This window comes from Nipponia nippon, unplaced genomic scaffold (genome assembly GCF_047370975.1).
Source record: "Nipponia nippon isolate SJK-2023a ecotype South Korea unplaced genomic scaffold, ASM4737097v1 scaffold_4, whole genome shotgun sequence".
In the NCBI taxonomy this organism is placed as follows: domain Eukaryota; kingdom Metazoa; phylum Chordata; class Aves; order Pelecaniformes; family Threskiornithidae; genus Nipponia; species Nipponia nippon.
This window is the reverse complement of record NW_028262358.1, coordinates 16,377,034-16,403,657: the sequence shown is the minus strand read 5'-3', so window position 1 is coordinate 16,403,657 and position 26,624 is coordinate 16,377,034. Positions and strand designations below refer to the sequence as shown.

General features: G+C 36.9%; 1 protein-coding gene across 21 annotated transcripts in view; it reads right to left on the bottom strand.

Annotated features, from left to right (window-relative positions):
• Positions 1-26,624, bottom strand: part of NRXN1 (neurexin 1) — a 725,925-nt gene that overhangs the window by 337,893 nt on the left and 361,408 nt on the right. For all 21 annotated transcript variants that reach the window (XM_087774526.1, XM_087774528.1, XM_087774537.1 and 18 more), the window contains 2 exons: positions 20,807-20,980; positions 15,061-15,180 (listed from right to left, as the gene is read on the bottom strand). In XM_087774526.1, coding sequence (XP_087630652.1) covers positions 15,061-15,180; positions 20,807-20,980 — 294 coding nt within the window. The remainder of the gene's footprint in view (positions 1-15,060; positions 15,181-20,806; positions 20,981-26,624) is intronic.

Sequence of the window (26,624 nt, the reverse complement as noted above, 5' to 3'; positions counted from 1 at the left end):
AATGTTTTTCATAAAAAGGTATGAAATAATGCTGCTAGTTTGGAGTGGACAAAATTGTTCATTGTTATGTTAATGCTGACATATCCTCTACATGTTTGACAGATTTTCCTTGAAAAGTTACACTCTTCAATCTGCTGGATAACACAATAGTCTGGAGAGCAGAAATCACTTTCTGTATATAATACTGCAATAGCTTAGGTGACTAGTTTATTTATTTGTGGTCCCCTTACATCTGATAGGAATGAGTCCCAAACTGATCCTACCTATGCTGGCAGAAAAGCCATTGTGGGCAGTGAACAGGGCACATGTCACCACTGGAGTGTATCTGAGAATCCCAGTGATTATCTGGGTCAATATAGTCAGAGCCAGAAGAAAACTTTTGATCTCCTTTTTGGGTCCACGCTCTTGTTCATCTCTTGCTATCCTGGGGGCTGGGGGTAGAAGGGAGATTTCCTGTTCTGACAGCACCATTGCATTCTATCTTCTTAAGGTAATTACTCTGGCTCTCTGTAGATATACTGGATTTTGACTTAAGGCCCTTTTATGCCACTCCAAGAGGAAAAAAAAATAAAGGTCTTAAAGTGCTTGAAAACAGCCTCAAGTCCAGTCATAAATAACTACAGAGAATTACTACTTAAATGTTCACTAAGCTGAGGAAAGAGATAAATCACATTATATCTAAATGGAATAAAAATACTAATAAATAGAAGTTTTATAGCACAGATGGCAAGAGAAACATATCATTGCAAATGCTTTCCTTTTAAAAGCTGATTTAAACTCAACATAGATGATAACATGATCACGTTTTAAGGACAAGTGTAGGTTAAATAATTTATATATTAAATAGCTGAGCCTTGGCAAAAAAGAGGCAGCCTGGACAGGAATGTGCATTCTTCATGATTATTAAACATTTTTATTGCTATCTATGGCAGAGTGGTATATGATGGCTAATGATTTCATGTTACTTTCTGCAAAAGTTTGTTTTTGTTTTTTATAACTTCAGTAATTTTATTACTACAGTGAGATTTACATAAGATTTTATACTAAAAAGCATGAGCAATATGAAATGACTACTGAAAATACACTGGAGTGGATTACCATGGTTCTCCTTTGTGCATTGGCAGCATACAACCAAGATCATAATTACAGGATTGCTACCACCTACCAACTTGAAGAACTAAACCACATGCTTCCACATAATAATAAAGAATTCTAAGATTAAAAAGCAAATGAAGGTTAAATCCTAAAGGTCTCCAGGGACCTCTGAGCTGCATATTTCTTCTGTACTCCTTTATCATTTTTACTTGCCCAAAGATGAAGGCTCTTCCCAGTTAAACAAGTCCATCTAATGAAATGCCTGCATTTTCACACAACTGCTTAGAAAACAGATTGTCTGCAATGTGCAAATTCATATTAAACCTCGACTTTGGATTTATAGCTTTTTCATCTTGAAGCAGGAAAAAAAACCTAGACAAATTGTTCACACCGTCAAAAAAACAGAAACTCAGCTGAGAATTTTAGAAGATATCTTAGTGTGAAAAGGGGATTACTGGTATATATATAAGAAGACAGAGAAAAATTTTCCAAAATGCTGTTATTGATCCATGATTAAATTTCCCATCCCCACTTTTTAAAAAAAATTGCAATTATATTTTAATAGAGTGATGAAAAAAGCATTTCTTCAGAATCACTTAACAGTGATATGAAGGAATAATTTATCTCTGAGAATATTAATCTAGAAATTTTTGTCTTCATATAAGACCACTTTTACAATTCTGTACCTGTCCACATTTTTACTCACATAAACATATATATTAAATTTAATTTCAGAATATTTACATGAAGGAATTAGTATTTGCTGGTGTATGGATACTTCTCAATAGTCCATATTTCAGTTTAAATAAACTTAAAAGCAAACAAGGTTGTGTACAGATATCCTATGGTGTTTCTTCCCCATACTTTCTATTATTCTTAAAAACTAGTAGGCCTTACTCGCTTAGTTCTTAAAATCACTTAGAACTCTGCTCAAACTACCCAGTATGGCCCAGAATTTATGATCTAAGGCTGTACAACTGCTAACATTTATATGCAAGGTTATCATTCCCTACAGCCTTCCACATTATCTCTTACTCCTTCTGTCTTATGCTTTCCAGTTTTAAAAACTATTTAACATACAACTCCACCAATATTTACACATCAATAACTTATTATGCACAAACTGACCAATATTACTATCTGTTCCCAGCAACCCCTCACCATACTAACTATTTCTGGCATGTCAAGCTAAAGATGTAGTTCCACAAGATCTTGGCTTAGAATGCAGAGCTGGCCTAAGAAGTTTGAGTCTGAAATTTGCTCCCAATTGGTCTCCCCACAGCCACTGCAGTTGTGATGCTGAATTACATGACAAGACATATCTAAATGCCATCCCCACTTCCACTGACACCCCCATTTCAGAAGGTACATGGGATCAGCCATTTAAAGTTAAAAAAAAAGGAACAGAATTCCTGTTTTTTGAGAGTTTCTATGTAGAGTTACATTAGCAGGGTGTTATGGGAATTTTATGTTGCCACTTAGGATGCTGTTCCTGCTCCAAATATAGAGAAGAACTGACCCTTCAGTTATAACTTTCAAAACTGATGTTTTCTAAAGCAGTTAATTCAACAATATTTTTTACAACATTGCTACTATTACACAACCTTAATCCTGACTTCATCCTTCCTAGAGAATGGGGCTGAGAAACAAGTTGGAGAAATTCCTTAGACGACTTATTTATCTTGCGGTCAACTGGATCAAAAAAACCTCACAATGCAGAAATAGTCAAATTATGAGAAATACCTTTTCTAGACATCTGAAACTACAATACACTGCATTTCTGTTATAGGCTTATGAACCAGTATCCATAAGCTTTTCCCTGTTGTCTGGCATACAGTATCATCCACAGGAAAAGGTTAATCTTCAGTAAAAATATCATCTCTTGGCCCTGTGCATTTGTTGGGGTTACAGAAGCTTTCTTTGAAGTTGGCTGTCATCCCAGTAAAGCTGCATTAAGTAGTTCAAATTAAATATCACTAGTAATACACTTTGGTAGCAAGTAGAGTCTAGAAAGATAAAAGCTTTGGGGTAGAATTTCAGGGGGAAATAGGATTATGTTTGCTCAGTAAAATCTTCCCAAAATTATGATTTTCAAAAATTTTCAGGCCTCAGTTGTACAGAAATTAAATCTACTCTGTTCTGAAAATATCTGAACTTGATCTGACATGCCACTACTGGTCCAGTAAATTTGGAAACATTTTTCGTGTATTCCTGGTAGTGCTTTCAATTACAGAGATACTATCATTTTGAATATTTTCCTGCTATAAAGACTTCCCCTCAGGGATTACAGAAGGAAGCCTATTAAAATGTGTCCCCATCCTTTTAGCAGACAAAAAAGAAAAAAGAAAAGACTGAATAAAACGGGAAAGACTGGAGCTCAAGGCTAAAGCAGAACTGTAGCCCCTTGAATATCCTCTTCTTTGACTTTGGGATTCTGGCTAAAATTAGAGGATTTTTCATATTTGTCCAAGGTTTTCAGATATCCAGCACCTTGGCTGAACTGCTAGATCCTTAGGAATCTCAAATGTGCCCCCCGCCCATATGCATATCAGGTCTCTATGTGTACCAAGCCTATTACTTCTGAGCAGTCTTGAACCTTTTGTGAAAGAGCTATACAGATGGCTTTGTATATGCACACCAAATCTGACTTTTTTTAGAATATGTCCAATTTACTGCTCATGCAAAACATAAGTATGCTTGTGCGGGGGTTCTGATGTTTCCCAGTAATACTGGATAACTGTTGTGTATATGCTGTACAGCATACAATTGCTTGAAGGAGAAACAGTGCAGGGGGGATTTAATTGCAAGTATACTTCTACAATATGGGTAATGGTGAAAGACTAAGGAGGCCCTTTGGCTCCTCCTGATGTGATGAAGGGTTGTGGTGATTCTGATTCTCTTCAGGAGAGTTCTGGCCCAAAGTCAAAACCAGAGATATGAGTTGGCTATAAAACTAGTTCAAATATGTGACAGATGCTACGATTACAGGTCATGAAGTTACAAGTAAAGGCTATTTTCAGTAAGCACCAAGTAACATGAGTATTTAAAGCAAACAAATTAACATGAGCAAAGATATGACCATCTGCCACTTACAGAATCAGTGGTTAAAATCAACTTTCTGATGAATTTTTGACCAGACAGGAAAGCCAACCTACAGTTACTACCAAAGCAGAAGAAAATTCACGACTGTAATCAACCTGAGCCCAGACTAACATGTTTTGGTGATCCAGAAGATGGGATAAAGAGGAAAAAAAGGAGAGTAGAAAGAACTTCAGGCAATTTCAAAAACTCTGGGTTTAATTTCAAGAACTGGATTTAATAGTTGAGAGAGGGAAAATGCTATGACCATATATGGTGACTCTGGATTTCAACATATTTAAATTAGTCATTCAACTGGTAATTTGAGACTTGAATTGTAACTGAATTTCAGTCTCCTGGTAGCAAGCATCTCTCCTGGCCTTATCTCAGGATGTATATGTACACCTCTGTTCCCCAGCACACAGCAATATTTGTATCCTATAAGTGATCAAAAACCTGACTTTTAGAGGGACTGAATGCCTTCAGCTCCTATTTTTAGGATCTCTGGATAGGTAGTGGTCCTCCACAGCTGATACTTCTGAGCAGCATCAAGTTCCCAAACTCAAAGTACTCTGACCTCTCTGTGAAATATTTAATATAATCCAAATATCAGACCATTGATCTGATTGGAAGTTTTCTTAAGATTTACACTGTTTAAAAGGGAGAGAAATTTAAAACAACAAACATGCTATAGGGAGAACTTCCTTATATGGTAAAGCAGACTCAGAGCTTAAGATGATTTGCAAATGGTATCTCTAAATATTAATGCACTTTGACATTGAGTACTGCATATCATACATTTTAAGTGTTTTTTAGTGTGTGGATGTTTACAGTGAAATTATGTGCTTCTTCATACGTCTGTTTTCAATTCAAATTATGGCTTCATTACAAAGAGTGATAGCATAAAGCTTAGCAGCATGAACATTCCTCCAGAATTAGCACCAAATTGAGAAGCAACCTTAACACAGCCTTTAAATTGGGTTTGTGGGCATCAAACAGCTTCATGAGCATTAGCTGTTCTTCACCCTCTTTTCTACAGTTCCAACTTTTCAGTACCCAGGCTGGGTATTGACTGCTTTTAATATGGAGTGGTTTTCCCCAGGCTGGGACTTCATTTTGCAGTTGCCTTCATTAAGCCACTAGACACTAAAACCTTGTAAAATTCCTTCAGCCCTAGGAGTACTGCTTCCATCAGTATTTTTTCATACTGTTATTACTGACTGTTACTTTCTTTCATAATTTCCTAAAATACCTAAGCAGAAAATAGCTATGAAGACTTCCAAACACAACATCAGTGTACAAGATTCATAAGCCTAAGTCAAAATGACATATTGAAGGATCTTAAACATCACATGTGACATTGAAGCAATAAGCATGCTTATCGATGTGTGTGCTAAGAAAAATAAAGAAATTTCATTCAGATTAACTGCTGGTTAGGTGGAGCTGACAGGCTCAAAGTGGTCAAAACCAGGTACAATATCCATCCTAGAGCATGGGAACAAAATCATGAAAGCTGCCAAAACGTCTGTATAATGTATCCTTCTCTGTGCCTTGCCATTACTGCAGTGCATGCTTCCATTGTCAGCTTCTGAGGAATTACAAAGATCTTTAAGTTGGACTCCAGAACACCGTGATTTACCCATATGAGATTCAGGTCATTTTGTTTGCTCTGCTTTTAACAGAAAGGTTTTCTTTGCCTCAATTTTCTGCAGCACCTAGCAAAAATGAACACACAGAAGGCTCCAAAGATGGTATCAAGCTACCAACAAAACCTTGTTTTGCAATAAGTATAGGAGTTCCTCTTATGTATGTAGTTACTTTGAATCTAACCTACCTATCTATCTGTCAAGCCAGAATACATACTGAGGAAGATCAGGTTGCCTTAGTAACCTGAGTCCAGGTGTACAGACTTCAGAAAGACTGAATAATTTTATCTTTCTGAAGCACCATTGTGCATCATTGTGCCATTGTACTTAAATATCTTACACATAAAATAGATATACATTACTAAACTCCCCATATACACTTGGGGCTATTCTCATGCTATGGGTTATAGAAGACACTGCTTGAGAAAGCTTTTTCTTCTTCTTTCTTACCATTTGTGACCCTTGTAGCTGTCATCTATTAAAAAAACTAGCACTTACTCATTGCTCTTTTTTTGGGTTTGTTGGAGAGGAACAACTGACACCATTAGAGAGATAAAACTTTTGCTCCAGCTGTGCCATGTACAGTGATTAACCTTGTTTAGAAAACTACTAGTTACCTAAAATTGATTTTAATATATGATATTGTTGGAATGTTCAGAGAAATTTGTGAGAAAGAATAGTGACAGCACTTATCCAGTATGCTTATTACCGTGAATAGCTTTTGGCTACACAAATTTCAGGCCTGAATGGTACATAGTATGCTATTAAATTGTAATAATTGAAAGTTCTACAGAAAGGAATCTAATGATACCCAACAGAACAATTTTAGTTCCATGAGAATATATTTAATTAACCCTTAATCATTTTCACCTTTATGACACTGGAAACACTTCTAGGATTTGATTTACAAAATTATTATGCCATTAATAAGAGAAAGATATTATTGACATACCAAAATCCAATTTAATTACTCCCTTGATTCCTCCAGAGGCAGAGAGAAGCTTGCAATTTTCTGACACTATGTTCCATTTTTAATATTGTGAAATAGAAAATACCTCTGAGTAGGCCAGAAATGTTGCATAATTGCTTCTATCTGAGCTACAAGCACAACTATAACAATGTATTCTGGCTACCTTGAAAGTTCCTTTTTGGCTTTTTCTGTATCAAGTATCTCACTTAAAACTTTACTTATTATGGCTTATTAGAAATATTCTCATGTATAAGAGTTCTACAATCACTGTCAAACAACTTTCTATTCTTTTCATTTTTTAAAGGGATAGTTTGTAATATATTTAAGAAAATGGAAATTATTTAACTATTTTAGGCATGGATAGCTCATCTAATTGACTACTCCAGAAGTTGTATGTAAAAAAGAAAAAAATTCTAAAACTTGTTTTCAGACTGTCAACAAAAGCATGCCTGTTAACTTACATAATTAATAGACTGATACATCTTAATGAAAGGCCAAAATTTACATACTACAAAATCCACATGAAACAGAGGAGGAAAAAACCTAATAGAGGCTGGGCCACTAAAACCTTGAAAAAATGTTGTCATCTGTGCATCATGCTCCATAGTTCTGGCTAGAGCAACACGTGCTCCCATATAACATCACAGGAGCCTAATAGCTGAAGGTGCAGTCTCTCCTGATTATCATTCCAATAAAAACAAAAGTTGGAAAAAAGTAATCTTGGTCCACAGCCATAGCTCACAGGCAACACTTCTTGTGTTCCTTGCTCTTTTATCAGTTTTTCTGATTCTCCTAAACACCTCAACACTTCTGCATTTTCAAGACTGTGTGTGTGAAGTCCTACTTCCTTTAAGTTTATACAAATTAGGCCACTGATATTTGTCACCAGAAATTCCAGATATTCATTATAGAGAGATATTGGATAAGATAAGCTGAACAAATTGAGATTTCTTCAATTAGTTCATTCCAGCAGCTTGCCCTGCATTGTAATTTTGTGTGCAGCTATCTTTATTTCTCCTGTGTAGTGTGAGCCTCTGTGGCAAAATAATCATATGAAGTATTCAGACTGGTATATTATCAGGGACAGATTTTTTAATTCTCAGCTACTGGAGATGGAAATCAAATGTGTTTTAAAGTACTCTGAGGAATTTTCTATCCCTTTTCTTAATAGCAGGTTATACGTTTATTGGTAGCTAGCAACTGCAAAATCTTAGCCAGGAATATGCAATACTATTTTGGAAAGTACTACTGAGCGGCTCTTATGGTTAGTTTAGCTTTCGGTCACTGGTTTAATTAAGGTTCTTTATTTTGTGCATATTCTCACAAAAGTAGCATTAAGACTGATCTTACATTCTAGGTGTCAAAAGGTCTAAAAGATGCAGTATCCGTAACAGTTAAAATGGTTAATAAATGTGAGAGAAATATATGCGGTAAAATGATTCAAATCCATCATTTGTGTATACCAGATTGGTAATGTAAGAAGAGATTATGTGAATATCACCCTCTGGTTTGCATTCCAGAAGAAAGACGACACTGTGAGAGGAGAACGACTATCTATTGTCAACACCATATGATAGTTCAGAAGACTGTAAAAAGTCAGTGGCATGGATAAGAGAAAATAATGAATACTTCTATTTTTTTATACTCTATAAATATAATGTACAATTTTTTTTAAAATATATATACATATACACGACATTAAATGCAAAACACTGCAAACCTAACGAACCGCCCCCAGTAGCCATGACCTTTCATAGATAATCAAGAGCAGCATTGCAATGACCTGACACACTCATGGATACCTCCCATCAGGTCTCAGGAACTTGTATATGTCCACTTTGTTTAGATAGTCCCTGACCTGATCTTTTTCCATCAAAGCCAGTCTTCCTTCAGACTTTCCCACTGGTCTCGGGGACCTGGGATTGCTGAAAGTGCTAAAGGCTGGTCTTACCAGTAAAGACCAAGGCAAAGAAGACTGAGTACCTGAGTCTCTTCATTGTTCCTTGCCATGAGGTCCCCTCACCCTATTCAGTGGCAGGCTCACGTTTTCCTGCTCTTTCACTGCTGGTAGGAGCCCTTCCTGTTACTCCCCCGTGTCCCTTGCCAGGTTAAACTCCAAGTGGGCCTTGACTTTCCTAACCCTATCCCTGCATGCATGGACAGCATCTCTATATTCTTGCGAGGTTGCCTGACCCTGTTTCCACCTCTTGCATACTCCCTTTTAATGTTTGAGTTTTGTCAGAGGCTCCTCCTGCCTTTTGCCACTTTTGCTTGATTTTCTGTGTATAAGGTTGTGTACGAGGGTTCCTCAGCTTCGAGGAAGTGATCCTTGAAAATCTACCAGTCCTCCTGGGCCCTATGGGATTCTTCCAAGCAGGTCACTGAACAGGCCAGGTCTGCTCTCTTGAAGTCCAGGATTGTGTTCCAGCTTTTTGTCTTGCTCCTACCTCTCAAGAACCTGAACTTCCTGACCATCACAACCCTGATCCATTTTTCCTTGTTTGTACGTACGAGGTCTAGCAGTGTGCCTCCCTTCATTGGCTCCTTAATCACCTGTGTCAGCAAGTAAATGCACTCCAGACATCTCATAGATTGCTTGTGCCCTGCTCTGTTGCCCCTCTGGCACATACTGGGGTAATTCAAGTTCCCCATGAGGACTAGGTCTGTGAATATGAGGCTTCTTCAACTTGTCTGAAGAAGGCTTCATCTATTTCTTCCTCCTTATCAGGCAGTTTGTAGCAGATACCCATCACATCATATTAGACTTTGGTCTGCCCTCTAACCCTAATCCATAAACTCTCAGCTGGCTCATCACTTGTCCCTGAGCAGAGCTCCACACCTTCCCATCACACTCAGTCCACTATTTCTTCACTTTCTTGTGAGTTGTCATCTCCATTCCCCACCATTCCTAGTCCTGGCTCTCTCCTCAAAGATGGCAAAGATGTTTTTGCCCCACCTTGGCAGGTGGATTCCATCTTTTCCTAGCAAGCCTTCCTTGAACTCCTTGACCAATTAAATCATCCTGATACACAACAATTTTTATATTAACATCCAAACACATTTAAAATAAAATCTAACCATCACTACAGATATAGTCTTAGCTGAAAGGCAGTATCTCTATAATGTTTTACGTGTACCCATTTTGTAATATTGACACAGGTCTCCATTTAAATGAGGGCTTTTGTTTTTTCTTGGTAAAGAGTCAAAATAAAATAGGAGAAATTTTAAAAAAATATTTTGTTGCTCACAGTGGTTGAGAATGTCAAATTCCTAGTCAGAAGAGACTGTGTGGTGAAGTTCTAACCCTTCAGAAATGGATTTTAATGGAAGTGTTGACACAGTGCTAGCTATACCATCACAAGTACAACGCCAATACATTATTCCCTTATGGTAACAGACAGTATTGAAGCAGCCCTGTAATTTGGCACAGAACATTTCTATACTAATGTAATGTGACAATGTTATTATGTCTGCTATTTTCTATGCCATAATAGCAGTATTTGTTTCCACAAACATGCCATTACATTCACTAATATGGCTACACTTAAAGACTGGCCGAGTAAAAACAGATGTAAACTTATAGAAAGTAGATAATCTCTTAGATATTTGTTTTGTTTTGCCAGAGTAATTTTCAACCCTACTCTTATAAAAAAGCTGAATTCCCTGGGAGGACAGCTTTTACTACATAACCTGCTGTTAGAAATAGTTATGATGTCCATGATGTATTTTCTCAGAGGAGTTGCATGGAGCCATCCATTTGTAAGAACAACCATTAACTGTCCTTTTAGTACAGTGTTGTATATAATCCCATTTTGTAGCAACAACTGCTACTGGTCTGCTTTACACTTATCAGTGTAACACTTCTGCCTATCACATCTCAAGAACACTGTTGCCCTGAATCTCCAAGTATCATATCACATCAAAAGAGAAAACGATAATCTGTATAGCATCTTGGGGTCAAAACTTCCCCTGCCTTGTTTATCTTCCAGTAAATACGAAACTGCAGCACACAGAATGTTCCTACCTGTGCCACCACGGAAGTATATGGTCTACAGGCACTCCATGCACACTGTAGTCGTGTACTGACATTTGCAACTAAGCAAAACTTTTGTGGATTAAACCGTGGCTGTTCCTGACTACAATTGTAAAACTGTAGCCTTGTCCTTGTCTGGCCCAGGTCATTTTCTGTAGGAGCACATTCCCTACGCTTCTCCTTCTCTCTAGCTGACACACAGACTAGCTGACTGTCCTCTTGGACAGGGAAAGAAACAACCTGCCTCATGTCGTGCTTATTTTGAGAGAACTTATTTTGAGTCTTCAATTTAAGCTGTGCACATTTTCACCTGGAATAACACACTCAACAGCACAGGAGTAATAATGTGCTGTTATAGGAAAGATTAAAGAAACTTCGTGCACACTGTATTAGTAGAATGTATTATAACACTTTTTAAAAAACTATTTTTTTTTCGTTATTTCCTCCAAACTCTCTGTTTTGGAAATTAGACAAGAATGATACGTGTGAAACATTTACATTGTAAAGCCTAGGAACGATGCATGTCAAATCTTCGTGCACTGACGTTACTATGGGAAACATGCTGAAAGTATCAACTCAAATGCAGCAAGGTAATTTGTGCACGTTTATGCAAATTGCAGATGATACAAAACTGGGAGGAGTGGTTGATAGACCAGATGAGTGTGCTGCTATTCAGAGAGATGCTGACAAGCTGGAGAAGTGGGCTGACGAGAACCTCATAAAACAAAGGAAAATGCCAAATCCTGCACCTGGGAAGGAATAACCCCATGCACCAGGACAGGCTGGGGCCTGACCAGCTGAAAAACAGCTTTGCAGAAAAGGATCTGGGCATCCTGGTAGACAACAAGGTGAACACGAGTCAGCAATGTGCTCTTGTGGCAAAGAAGGCCAACAGCCTCATTGGCTGCATTAGGAAAAATGTCGCAGAAAGGTTAGAGATGTGATCCTTCCTCTCTACTCAGCACTGTTGAGATGCATCTGGAGCACTATCTCCTCGTGCTGCGCTCCCCAGTGCAACATGAGCATACTGAAATAAGTCCAGCAAAGGGCCACAAAGGTGATTAAGTGCTTGAAGCATCTCTCATATGAAAAGAGGTTGAGAGAGCAGGGACTGTTCAGCCTGGAGGAGGCTCAGTGGGAATTCTATCAATCTTTTAAAATACCTGATGGGTGGGAGTAAAGAAGACAGAGACAAATTCTTCTCAGTGGTGCCCAGTGACAGGACAAGAGGCAATAGGCACAAACTGAAATACATGGAGTCCCATTTAAATATAAGGAAAATGTTTGTACCATGAGGGTGACTTAGCACTGGCACAAGTTGCCCAGCGAGGTTGTGGAGCCTCTGTCCTTGGAGATACTCAAAACCCAACTGGACACAGCCGTGGACAACCTGTACTAGCTAACTCTGCTCTGAGCAGAGGGGTTTGACTAGACTATCTCCACAGGTCCCCTCTCACCTCAGCCATTTTGTCATTATGAAATTTCTACTCAAATATGTTCCCTAAGAACTGGTGGAACAACATAGTGGGGAGGTGTGGTGGGTTAACTGTGGAACAAAATAATGGGGAGGTGTGGTGCATTAATCCTGGCTGAGGGTCAAACTCCCACCCAGCTGCTCATCGACTCAACCTGCTCTGACCTTGGTGTTCCCTCTGCTGTTTCTCACTCTTTTTGTTCCCTTCGCCTTTATCTGTCCAACACTTTGGTAAGAATGGCATACTTTCTAAGCATGTTTTCATAGAGGTGCCACGAGCTTGGCTGAGGGACTCAGCTGTGCCCTGTGGTGGGTCCATTGGAGCTGGCTGTGCTGGCATGGGGCAGTCCTGGCCTCTCCTCACTGAGGCCACCCTGCAGCCCCCCGCTGCCAACACCTGGACGTGGATATCCAATACAGGAAGGATGCAAGTCTCCATAAACCAGGTACTTTTAACTGTTTCTCTTATGACCACTGACACTTATTTTTAAGTGGTCAGTTTGGGGGGGGCCTGTCTGTGTAGCAATACAGGGTTAGATTTCAGCTTCTGTCAACCAGCGTTGCTCCATGCGCAATCTGCAACGGAAACACGCTCACACACACCACTCAGGAACATGCCTACGTCTTTCTGAAGGGGATGCGTTTTTCAGCAACAAGCAGGTGATATTCTACACCTGTCACTGAGATAATCTTTCTTCATGTGAAGGCAATTTGTCTTACTTCAGTGCTGCAGAAGCTTAGCGTGTGGTGTGCAGCCTATGCAAGTTACTAAAAACTGTAGTAACATTTCATCATTCCTCTTTCCATTATGCTCTTCCCCAAAACAGCAGAGCGCAGTCTAGGAGCATCTAGATGACATTGAGATTACAACATCATTTCTCCTCCTTTCCCTTACATATACCATTATGAAAAATCTCTCTCATTAGATTTGCTTTGCAGATTTTTGGTATCTGAACTAATCTGAGGAGCCAAGATAAAGCACAAACCAAGCCTATCATATTTACCAGACTCTGTATTCTATTACAAAACATCCGTATCTAGGATAAATTTATATTTCATGTTTGCGATAGAAGAACATTAAACAAAAAGATTTTTCTGGGAAAAAAGTAAGCATTTTTGGCAGCCATGTATGAAAGATACTCCTTTACCATAATCAGAAATAGCATACTGAGAATTAATCTGATTGAGTGCAATGTAGTCCATAATGCTACCATACAAATGAGCCTTCACAGATTGGCAAATATCTTTCTGACAGAAGTTCATTAGTTTGCCAAATTTACACAATAGCCGTCACTTGAAGAAATAATTCATAGAATATTCCAGGTCCAGATATCAGTTACTGCTAAGACAAATTTAAAAAAAGCGTTTTTCCTTTGCTAGATGTGGAATACATAACCTCTTATTCATAGTTTTTAGTTACTTTTGGAAGAACTCAAAGACCACAGAAGAACAGAAATAACAAAAGTAAAATAGAAACAAATAATTTTCTCCTGTAGCAGATAGAAGACTGAAATCTTTAAAAATATATGTTTAGCAGTACGACTAATCACTCACATTGCTGGGAATGGCAAACTCATATACATCAAGTAAACCCAAATCTTTGCTCAAATTATAGAAAGTTTTTTGGTACCACATTTCATTTCTACCATGACAGCAACTGCAGAGAAACAGACTGAGGTGAATCCTTTCCATAGTTTTCAAACATGGTCAAGAGTAGAAAAGTGGAACTTTCATGAGAATAATTAATGTAGCTTTTACATGTAATTAATTTTCTAGCCTTATGCTAGATACAATTTGAGCCAAAAGCTTTGAAGATTATAATTATTGTGTTATTTTAGGGTTCATCCAAGAAGGTACACCTTGATGTAGAGTGGAGAACCAGAACAAGACACAAAAATCCAAAATGCCTGACTAGACAGTTATACCATCACTTTCTACCATCATCATTCATTCAGATAAATGTATAGAAATAAAAATGCTTAGCCTTAAAGAAATTCCCTCTTCATATGGATATAAAAATGCGCAACATTTAGGTATTTCAAATGTGACAAGTTAAAAAGAAAACTCAGTAGCTCGCTTTAATCAGTTACTGTGGATCATTACGGCTCTTGCATTACTATTCCACTTTCACTTCTGCATAATTCTATTTAGATCAATAAGCCTAGATTGGAATAAAACTAGATTATGACACTGTTGAATCAGGCCCCTTATTTTTGACACGTTTAAGTTTTTCCTGAAAGACCAGATGGTTGGTGTATGTTATGTAGTTTTATTCAGATGAAATTTAAAAGAACTAAAACACTCGGCATGCTTTTATTATTGGCATGCTTAGTGTATCATCTAAAGAAATCTACAAAGGGAGATAATGAGCCTTGTCAACTGTTTCACAGTAATTATAGTCCTCATGATATAATGCTACAAAATTACAATATAGCTTAAGATAATAAAATGCAAAAGGTTTTTTCAATCAGGAAAAAAACCTTATTTGTAACATTTATGCAGGAAAGGGATTATTTCAAACAGGTAACCATCGTTATATTAGACATGCAATCAAGTGTAATAAAACCAGATTCTGTCAGTGTTTGATACTGCACATTGTCCAAAATTTATACTGTATATTTTAGCTATGTTTTTCCCACAAGCCTTACAGATTTTCACAGGGTTTGCCAGTTCATTTAAATATCTAATATTAAAACAATATAAAGCTTCAAATATTGCCTTAAAGCTCTCGAGCGTTCAGATCAGCATTTTTTAGTGTACTTACGGTCATTGCATAATGGTCCACTAAAGGAGGTCATACTACAGTCACAACTGAATCCATCCCACTGCTGTAAGCACACTCCTTGGTTTGCGCATGAGTCCTCTTGGCACGTTGTGCTGGGGCCTGATGAGAACATACAAAAAAGGACTTGCACTTCGTCTTTCAAAGAAAGGTATTTCTCACTGGATCACATTAACTAGTTGCCAACATGTCAAATCAAATGAGCAAAGAGTTACTAAGTAAAATGCACATAAACTTGCTGATTTTGTAGCAACATGTAATATTAAAAGGGTGTTTTTCTTTAGTTTTAAGATTAATACATCAAACACATAAGAATGCACAAACTGAAGCAGAGTTATTCCAGGTACAGTGGGAATGTTAACTTTGTCGCAAGTTATTTGTTAATCTCGTGTCAGACCATTAACTGGCTAAATGTTTTCTAAAAACTTCAGTATTATTTTTTCCTGTAAATACGTTTCAAACAGCAAAGCCAGATGCCACAGAAAGCAAAGCTCTGGGAGATGAAAGTAAAGATTGGAAAATAAAATTAAAAACAAAACAAAATAATAAAAAAGAAAATAAAATGAAGCTACACTATAGAATGCTTTTAATCCCACAAATTATTTTAAATGATTTAGGTCTGAAATTAATAGGAGTTTGGGATTCTTTGGCAGGAATGTTGGCAAGTACTGATTCACATGCTTCAGGGATCCCATGCAGGTTCCTTTTTTAAGGGGAAATGCAGAAAATCAGACTACTAATGAACTGGCATGCCAAAATGTGACATACACATGAAAAACAAAGCTACTCTATTTCTAGAGAATCGTAACTAGACTACTGAAGTATAAAGAAATTTGAAAAGGAATGATCAAAGCACTAAAGCAATCACTATACAAACATATTCAAGACTGAAAGCCTTTATGCAAGCTATGCTGGAAAATGAAGGTTCATGTAGCCCATTGTTTTAGAGGTGTGAAAGATAAAATCTGAAATAAAATAACACATTTTAGTTCTGAAATGTACAGAGCATTTATTGCAGAAATCCAACTATGCATTGGGGGTTTCAGTCTTGTTTAATACACACAGGGCTATCTACCTTGCAAATCAGCTTTCATCAATGCAACTTTGTCAGCAAAATAAAAAAGCAAAATATATTAAATGTTAGTAAGCAATATTGAAATGGCAGCAAACACAGAAAAAAAAACATTCAGAGTAAAGTACATGCTGCTGTTAAACAGAGAAAGAAATGCCATATAATGCAAACAAATTAATGCTAATAGCCATAAATCTTCAGGCAAGCCAAAATAAGAAAGCAGTAATTTGCCAGTATTTTACTACAGATATAATGGTTAATTGAGCTGATGACATATAATGAAGGAAAATTAAAAGTTTTTTTTTTTCTCTTCCTTGGATAGATATGACTGCATTAGCAGAGTAAATGCATGGCTGAATCCTGACTAGCCATTTGTCATGTTCAGATACACTGAATTCAAGAATAATTAGCACTGTCATCCTCTCTGGTCTTTCTTTTTTCTAGCCCTTTCTTTATGACTGGTGAATGAAGACTGAAATACAGACCATGAACTACAGATTACTATGAGATCACACCCATATTTCACACTGACTCTTGACACTACAAGGAAAAATTTGGTTCTGGGATTATAAAATTCTCCTAAATTGTTTTGGAGAAGACACATCAATATCCATTTGAAACTCTCACTGCAAGCCACTGATGACAGGGCAAAACTGGTCCAAAGATTATATAAATACCCTAAATCATCCTGTAGAGAGAAATCCACTTAACCCTTCTTTCACATTACAGCTCCTTCAAAGATCTCTGTGTGGGATTGTCTTTTGATTTGCCAGTATTGTAGAAAAATCGATATCAATATGATTTAAGTCAGTTCAACAGCCACTTGCTTTAAATGAGGCACTGCTTGAGCACACCTCTGAACCGGGGCCTGAACAGTCACCACTGTGATTAAGAATGAGGGCAGTGTACGCTGCATCCCTGTTTCAGCAAGACTATTAACTGTTCTATTTCCTCCTGTTCAAATAATAATAAGAAGAATACCCATAACTGATTGACTGCAGTAGGCAGACACAGGATAGTGATTTCCTTTGCTTTGGAGTTTTGAGCCCAGAAGTTTAAACATTTGGGCATTACATCACCCTTTCTTGAGCTGGGGATTATAATGACAGAATCCCGTAGCTGACAAGACAAGACACATTTTTTTCTCACCAGATTCTGCTACTCAGAAACTTTACAAAGATGAAGTGAAAATATCTGTAGGTGTTTAAATGTTATATATTCATGCATTTATTTACACTTTAGTTATGCAATGTTAAATTTCCTCATCTGTGCAAAAGTAGAGCAAAAGTCACAAGGACTTAAAAGTACATAAACTGCAGGACCCTGTAGGCACATTAAAACGTGCATGTTAAAACACACATATTTGGAAAAAATACAGATAGGATCTTGTTAAAAAGCAGGGTATTTTGCTTTTTATGAAATTGATTCTTAGGACTTTTTGCTTATCTATAGTAGTCATTATTAAAAAATTTACATCAAGACTAGCTTACATGTAAGAATTTCTTTTAATAAAAGTAGGCTTTTTTTTTTTTTTTAAAGAACAGAGGAGAACTGTTTAATGTCAGTAAATACTATAGTATCTACCATAACAGGTTCATATTTTCCTATATATATTACAGAACTAAGCTATTTAGTAAAAATATTGTAATACATTCTTCTCAAGCACTCACCTTTTAATTCACATTCTATTTAAATATTCTAATTTATTTGGTCTTCACTGCAGACTTTTTAATTGACTGGATTTGGGGTCTCATTTACATTTGTCTTATGTGAGGGCTTACATGCTATATATTACACAAAATGCATTATTAAGTAGCATGTACAATGTTTTACTATATATTGCAAAAACAAATTCCATATCTCACCACCGAGAATCTTCACATATGTTAATACTTTGAAACTTTTTATATAGTTCATTTAATACACAAATTATATTACATATGCACACACGTGCACAGAGTGCATTTTCCTCCTAAATATATATAAAAATATTTTTTTATCATTCTGTAATTTCAATAATTCTGCTTTATTTAAAGTGTGTAAAGAAAGTACAACGGATTTGACTAGAGGAAAACAGGGCTGACACAACCTGGCTCTGGAGTTTGCTGTTAACAATTCGAAGAGCTAGTTAGCATATTTATGTTTCTAGCTGTTAGTTTCTATCTGTTCTAGCCATTGAAAATTTGTCAACAAGGTGGATTCAGCCAAGTGTAAATTACATTCAATGCTCAATGATAGAGAACAGAGATATCTATCTGCCTGTGGCTGAAACTTCAAAATGCAAGCCTTACAACTTGCCACACCAATCCTATGTGTGGGTTTACAAAAAAACATTCCAAAGAAATAATTTTTAACATGGAATTATGACAGTAAAGTTATTGAGAAATATCAACCTTTTAAGAACAAAATCCTAACAAAGAAAATTAATTACTAGTACATCATGGCTTCACAGTTTGACAGAAGAGAGAAAAAGAGCTTTCACTCCAGGTTTGTTTGTTTTTTTTTTTTTAAATACCAGAAAGGTGGGGAATTTAATCCTATAAGAGTCTGAAGAACATCAAATCCAAGCGCCTCACTTCTCAGGAAAGATTTTGCAGCAGGCTGATGTCTTAACAAAGGACATATATCCAACAGTACAGACAGCTGTCTTTTGGATTGAGAGTAGCAGTGACTAATACTTATTGTTTTGAAATTACTTCTGCTGCTGTGTCCTGAGCATTTTTGGGCTCGACATCTCAGGGGACTTACAGAGTTTATGCATCCCATTGCAGCGTGAGATAGATGCAAAACTGCTCAGCTCTGTAAGGATGGAGACATTCCTGTCCGTACAGAGCAGCAGAGCTATGGGCAGCTTGAGGCATACAAGAGACTTTTAAGAGGCAGCTAAACGTGTGAGTGACTTAAATATTTTAGGTGTCAGAACATTGTTTTGTACATCTGATCCATAGTCTGCAGACAAGAGACTGACAGTTGGGTCAGACAGAAAGACTTGAAGTAAACAAGTGAGATCGAAAAGTTAACTTGCAAGGGTTAAGCAGAAAGGTTGGAAGGGAATATTTCATTCCATGCTGTTAAAGATTTCCTTCTGTGGGAAAAAGACTTTTGATGAGGCAGTTCGCTGGGAGCCAGGCAGTACATCTGGTTTGACCATTTTGCTTGTGTCAGATGATTTTGGTGTTGGAAAAAGCTGACTCTCCACCAAAAAGGACAATATTTGTACCACCTTTATTAAATTGTTGGTAGCTTTATTAAATTCACCAATAGCTGAGTTGTGCCACTGGTTTAAAAGGTGAACTCACAGTCTAGGCCTGCGGCAATATTTCTTTGAAGTACATAAAATTCATTTAGAAAATTACATAATTTCAAAAGAAGCCATGAAATGCATAATGGAATTAAAGCATACTTTGACTCTCTGAAGGGATGGTGCAGGCATGGAACTTGCTAACATCATTCAGAAAGCAGAATCTAATTTTCTAAACTCAGTGACAAACTAATTTATACATATTTTTCCATTCCTGATAGAAATAAATAGACGCTAAAGCTACAGAAAAATAAGTTGTGAATTTTACGTATTTCTATATGCTATCAATAGAATTTATACAGTTACCTAAAGGTAGCAGGTAAAGAACAAAAAAGTTCCACCTGTACAAGCGTACTGTAGGCACAAGAAAAGAGCAGAGAATTTACCCACCAGAAAGCTTATCTTGTGAAGCTTGAGGAAACCCCCCAGCTCTGCTTGGATTTTTTACAATGTCTATTTGCAAACTTAACAAACTTGATATCAAAATCATCAAGATTCCAACTTGAAATTCTACAGTGTCATTTACACATTTTTCTGTCCAGAGAAGAATGGCACTTGTGAAAGGGGAGAATGCATAAAATTGAACGTAGCCACAAAATTCAGAATTATGTGAATAAAATATATATGCAGGGACAGAGGATTGATTTCAATTATTCCATAAATCATAGTGAAAATAATGTGGGATTAAATGACAACTGGAAAAATAGCTAGAGATTGACACGCCTGAATTACAAATACACCTCTTCTAATTCTGTCCTCACTTAAATTCCGTGATATTCCAGATGAGTCAATAAAGACATAAAAAATGTGAGATAAAACATATTTGGCTGTTACTGATTTCAGATAGGAAGGCTCATGACAATAAGCATCTCAGGGGTGAGCAAAAATATAGAAGATTGGTCTTAAACAGTTTCATAAATTAGCCTTGAATTAATAAACTCAAAATGTCTGCTTTAGAAATGGAATTAATTAACTAATGTCTCAGCATTAGCTAATGCCTAAGTGTTATGAAGATACAAAAGACTTCATTGAAGCTAATTGTTATTGTTGCTATCATTAATTAAAATACATCAGAAGTAAACAAAATACATGCAAAATATCTTGCCGCTGGAGAAGGATGGAACCTACATTAAACATTTAAGAAGTTAACTCATGTTCTCAGATCAGTCTCTGTGCTGTGGAGCAGGCACACACTTGTCTCCATAATACTAAAAAAAACGCAGGGTCAAACAACATCAATTAGAAGCAGGCAAAATATAGTCTGTCCATGTATGGAGTGTACATATGAACAAAACTCTGCAGGATTCACACAATACTTTCACTATGATATAAAAAAAAATCAGCGTATTTAATACCTTCACATCCTCTTTCTATTTGCCCATTGCAGAAGAGAGCATCTGAGATTAGATCAGGAAGCCGTCCATTCAAGTCAACTGATGCAAGACAGCCTTGGAATCCCTCTTTTGCGTGCACCAGTTTTGGCAAGGACTTATACATTTCTTTGGCCACTCCTCCAATATACAAATCACCTGTTAAGGAAAAATAAATATTAGATACAGAAAAATCCTGTAGAATCTTTGACCTGCTTGATCTTCTGGCCTTTTTGTGCTGATTGACAGGTATCTCAGAAAAACATTCTTCAAAATAAAAGTAGAAGAAAACCCTGATAGCATATATGATGTGAAAAGACATTGCAGGACTATATTTTTTCAAATGCATATGTAGACTTCACATTTGTATGACTAATTACTTGGAAGTACCTGGACATATTCTTTATGTGCCAGCTCATATATACAGGAAACGTGCATCTGTTTCACAGATGAGATTCAGTCACAGAATCTCCATCTAGAAATGCATCTAGCACTGATGCATGTTGTTAGCATACTCAGGGTCAGCAGCCTGACCACAGATCATCCTGATTATGGATCCAGCAGACTGAGATGAAAAGCAGGATCCACCTAAAGTGCGTACATCCAGAATCACCCATTTAAAAGCACACGAAGAAATAAAGGGTTTAGGGACATATCTAAGGAGACAGTTAGGGATACCATTGCCAAGCAGTGAAATGACTGAGTCTCCCCACTGAAATTCATACCCTGTGTCAGTCATGTGGGAAACAAAGCAAGTTAGATTTCTTTAAAATTGCAATCTGCACATTGAGCAAACAGAATTTTATTGCCAAAAATAATCATGACGACAGACACGTATTATAAACAGCACTCTTTGATGAACCTCAGGCAACTTACTCAGGACTGAAAGCTAGTGCTTTTCTTCGAGTAATTCATAGCTCTGAGACTTACTTTGCAAGGACATAACTACAACTTTTCTCTTAAACACCGAGGGCGGGGATGCTATTTTGTTTTACAATTCAGGCTGTGCCTTTCTTTCATGTGTTTGGTGTTTCTGGTGGGCAGATCTTTCAAACTAACATAATCTACCTCCCTAAAGTGCGTCTTAAGTGTCAGACTATAGGTTTAACTAGGTGCATTCCATACCTGTTGCTGAAGACATGTTGCAGAAAAAAATGTGAGCTTTGCTTAGCCAGAGAGAGGAAGCATGCTCGGCATGAACACAGCCCTAGCTAAAAGGCTTCAGTCCTTCTCCTGGCAGGCAAGATGTGCTTGATTCTTTCAGTCACAGACAGAAAGGAATAAAACCATGGTTTCCTACATCTTGCATGAGTTTACTGTCCTGCTTTGTTATCCCCTAACTCAGAAAAAGCAGCCACCTTTGCAAGCTTGGTGGAAGTGCTCTGAGCATGCCTACAGGCCAGCCCCTTTAGGCACACAGGAAGAGGACCATCTGAGCTTCCGAGAAGCATTGAACCTGTTTGAAGGAAGGTGCTTATGGGAGCATCTGACTCTCAAGCATCACCCAGTGACAAAATTACTCTACCTATGCATTAAATCCTCACTGATGACATGTTTTATGCTATAAATTTTCAATAGATTATCTGAATATATATTCTAATCTACATTGTGCTTTCCAGTATGTCACCCAGTCTGTATGGTTTTGGAGCCTAGGCTACAGGATGTACTGAAGAGCATTTCTGCATCACCTCAAATGCAAAATGCAAAATTGTTCATTTCCTAAGTGTTTACCAAGCTTCGTAGGCAGATTTTATAGCGATAGAACTCGGAATGTACTAGCTATCATCACTACCCCATGTGGCTAATTTTAATCTCCTTCTTATCAGTATAAGACGCAGTCACACCTTTTTCTGGTTCTCCTGGCATATTCGCTTGTTCACAAGGGAGTGCAATTTAGTGCTGTTTGCAATGGTTTACAGTTTGCCTGCAAGGAAATGGCCTGAAATAAACAAATGCCTATCAGACTGTGAAAAATTTTTAGTCACTACATACCAGCCCTAAACCTCAACTGTATTTGAATTAGTGAAACGGAGATAAAAAGCTTAGGAACATGCATATTATTAATCTTATAAGCGATCCAACCAGAAGTCTTAGCAACCATTATAGCACCATATACTAAGAAACCTCAAGCTTTCTCCATTCCATGTAGATAATTTGAAAAATAAGGTATTGCTTTCCTCTAGAGCTTTGAGGTGAAGTATGAATCTCAGAAGCATGATATTAGACATAACAGATTAAAATATGGTGATCCATATGTTCCCACGAATGGGATGTAATTCATTCACAGCTGAAAAACTTCTGTATTTTTCAACCAGCTGAACTGGAAACAAAGTAAAAACTCTTGCCTCATAATAAAGGTTCTTCATCTTTTTCTCAGGTGGAACATCTAGAAAGTAAAACCTTTCCAGGTTTCCTGAAGTTCTGTGCTTTCAGTCATTGTCAGCTCAGAATAGAGAGATAATTCATCTCAATTGATTCGAACGGACTTAAAAGAGGGAAACTCTAGAGAACAATGTTAAGAAAATAACATCTATGCTAAAAAGGTTAAACTTGGTCTATTGGACATGACACATGCAATCTCTTTTTAAACCTCCCAACATGTATACTGTCCAAACAACCATTTTTATTCTATGATAGGTTAAATCTTTAAAACGGCAAACTTTCAAACTGATCCCCTGCTAATTCTTAAGATCCATCCCCAAGCATATTGAGATTGCTATATACAGTCATATAGCAATTGTCAGTTATGACGAATGGCTAGTAGAAGTCCAGGTCAGAGTGTCAGCATATGAACCTGAACTCAGAATATTTGCTCCTGAAAATATACACTGGAATATTTTCAAATAGGTATCATATGCACAGAAGTAGCATACACTGAGTCTAAATAAACTGTAACTCTACTGTTTACTTACAGTTCCTTAAGACTGTTGATAATTAGAACTGATCATTATATACTATTGAAGATAGAATTTGCACAAAGACATGTTCTGTGTAATATTTTAACTTTGTGGATGTTCAAAATAATTTGAGTTCTGCTAGCTAACACACTACACTAATATGTATCATATGTATTGAGCAGCTCATACTGACTATTAGACTTCACCTTCTATAAAGTATATACAAGTATTTTTTATGACTATGGGCTAAACCTTCCCTAGATTTAATATCAAATGTGGTTTGAGTTTGCTGCTGATAGCATAAAAACACACTTTCTCTCAGAGACAAACTTTTATTAAGGGATAGGTTCCAGAATTAAACCTCAGATTTTTTTTTTTTTAAAAGCTATTTACATTTTTTCATTTGGATATTTTTCATCTGCCATCACAAGTGTTTTGCAGAGCTACTTTTATTTCAGTTAATCACATGCTTTGTTTTCATGTTCATCTCAGTGAATAAGTAGTTTCCTACAAAATTCAATCCATTAGAAATTCAGACAAGACAGAATTGCAGAAAATGTTGTTAATGAAAGTATTTGTATATTGAATGCGCATTAGCAGAGGTTCAGAAAAGATAAAGCTTGTCCCTGCTCCCACTAAAAGAGATCAGAGGAATCAACATAGTATGATACAAATTCTCAGGTTTTCTCCTCTTTTTCACTTCTTATGTAAGTACAGCTTTACTACTGGAAATGGTGCATGCTCTAAAACAGGATTAATCCCTTGTTGTGTATCTGCCTACTTACCCTTATGAATTACATGTAAGTTATTTCATTAAGTAAGGTACCACAGTTCATCAGATCAATAGTATGAGATCATGACACTATCTAAACTAGCTGCAGCCTAAATGCAATGCTTTTGCAATACTGCTACCACTGAAAATGCGTGACCATTTCAGCAGTTGTGCACAATGGAAAATGCAATTCTTCTATTTCTTTCTTTCAACGGATGAGCCTTTTTTTAAGTACACATAGAAAGGTATATACTTGTATTACAGTGCTAACCATAGTTTCTGGAACTAAAGTTTAGCTATTACCTTTTGTGCATGTATTTTCTTCTGAAGTTTACTTTGATTTTTATTCCTGAAAAAGTCTCTTTTTTTTTTTTTCATAACCATCCTGACTTTCCTTAATTTATAAAGGAAAATAACCAATAAAATATATCAACTGGCATAAACAAAGTAGCAGGCAGTAAAGAAATGGATGAGAGAATATAGTGCTCCAAGATTTCCTTCTGATCTCTAGAGAAGCTTCAAATAAAGCACTTTATTTGAGAGCAGGTACTCCTTAGTCTCACAACTCTCTTCTTGCTTATATTAGGAGTCAGTACACAGAGTTATCCCCTTTTATTTAGAGAGGGAGGATTGTTTCCTCTCTTCATTTTTCTGAGGCCAAAAAAATAAGCACGCTATAGTGTTTCTCACTGTCATGTTCATTGCAGGTCAGAGGAATCAACTGGAAGGCAGCACTTTCAGAGCTATACCTATAAATCATGGCAATAATAGTACTGGTCTGTTATAAGCACTGACAAAGAAAAGGGTTTAGTGGGTTTAATTTATATCTTTTACAGGTAATGAAGACCTTCACTTATTCCAACAGGAGCTTTCCTATTTACACCTATGTATCTCTGACTTAGAGCTGATTTGTGCTTTGAGGAACAAGTGAATTTAACACAGAAACAAATTGCTAGCTAATAAATTAACCCAAGTTCTCAATGTATTCATTACTGGAATCACACTTATGAAAAAACACAGCACACCACAAAATAGTGAGTCACACACAACTGTTGGTGAAACAAATACTGTCAAATCCTTCTGTAATAACTTATCTTTTTTTATCCCAAGTCTCTACATTTCTTCAAAATAAGAACTTTGCAAATGCTAAATCAAAGAAATGTAAAATTGAAGATGCTGTTCTATTTATTTCTTTTCTGAATAAGTAGCAGAAGTATCTTATTATTTGGCACTACTGACATTGCTGACAGGTCACCCCATAGACTTTCCTCCTTTCCTGATTCATGTCCACGCTCAAGAATTATGTGATACATGCTGATGGCAAAAACTATTCATTTAATTTAACGAGTACCATTGCCTTCAAGCACTAGTAGAGAGGGAATTACTATCCATGTGTTTGTAATGGTAAAAGCAACATGTAAATACTGCTCAGGGAACAAGTAGTTTGACCAGAATATAGTTAGGCTTCTTTACTCTCCAAAATCTGTATATTTTGTTGTACATATTTGATGTTAATTTCTTGGACACCAATCTTCACAAGAAATGAACACCATTCATTCAAATATGATTCTGTGTATGAATGAAAACAAAACAAAAAAGAGGAAATGAAACAGTAGGAGGAAGTGTGGCTTGGCTTTTTTATAACCCATAAAGACAACACCCCTGGAATGTTCTTATACGGCTGCAGAAAGGCACCTTCAAATCCATCACCCTCTCTCCAAAAGCAGACATTCTGTCCCTTCATGTCTTCTTGTGCTGCTGGTTTCAACAGTACTTTCAGCTATTCTCTTTGTTTCTCTTTCATTTTAGAAGTTTCTGTCTTGTTTCTAATGTCACATTGTACTAAATCACTACTACGGCTAGGAGTGAGAGTGTTTCTGTCATGTACTAGCGTGGTATTACTCCCCAAGAAAGAGACAGATAGCCCTGGCATAACATGGTGGGTTCTGAAAGCACAACAGGTATCTCCGCAATTCCGTTATATGACACATGAAAACACAAAGGAACATCTGGCTGTGGTGTCAGGCACATTTTTCTCCAAATATGCTATTTCAAAATGATCAAGCATATAACAGCTTCTTCCCTCAGGCAGGCAAAGAGGAATGAAGACTGCAAAGACTGAGAAATACCATAG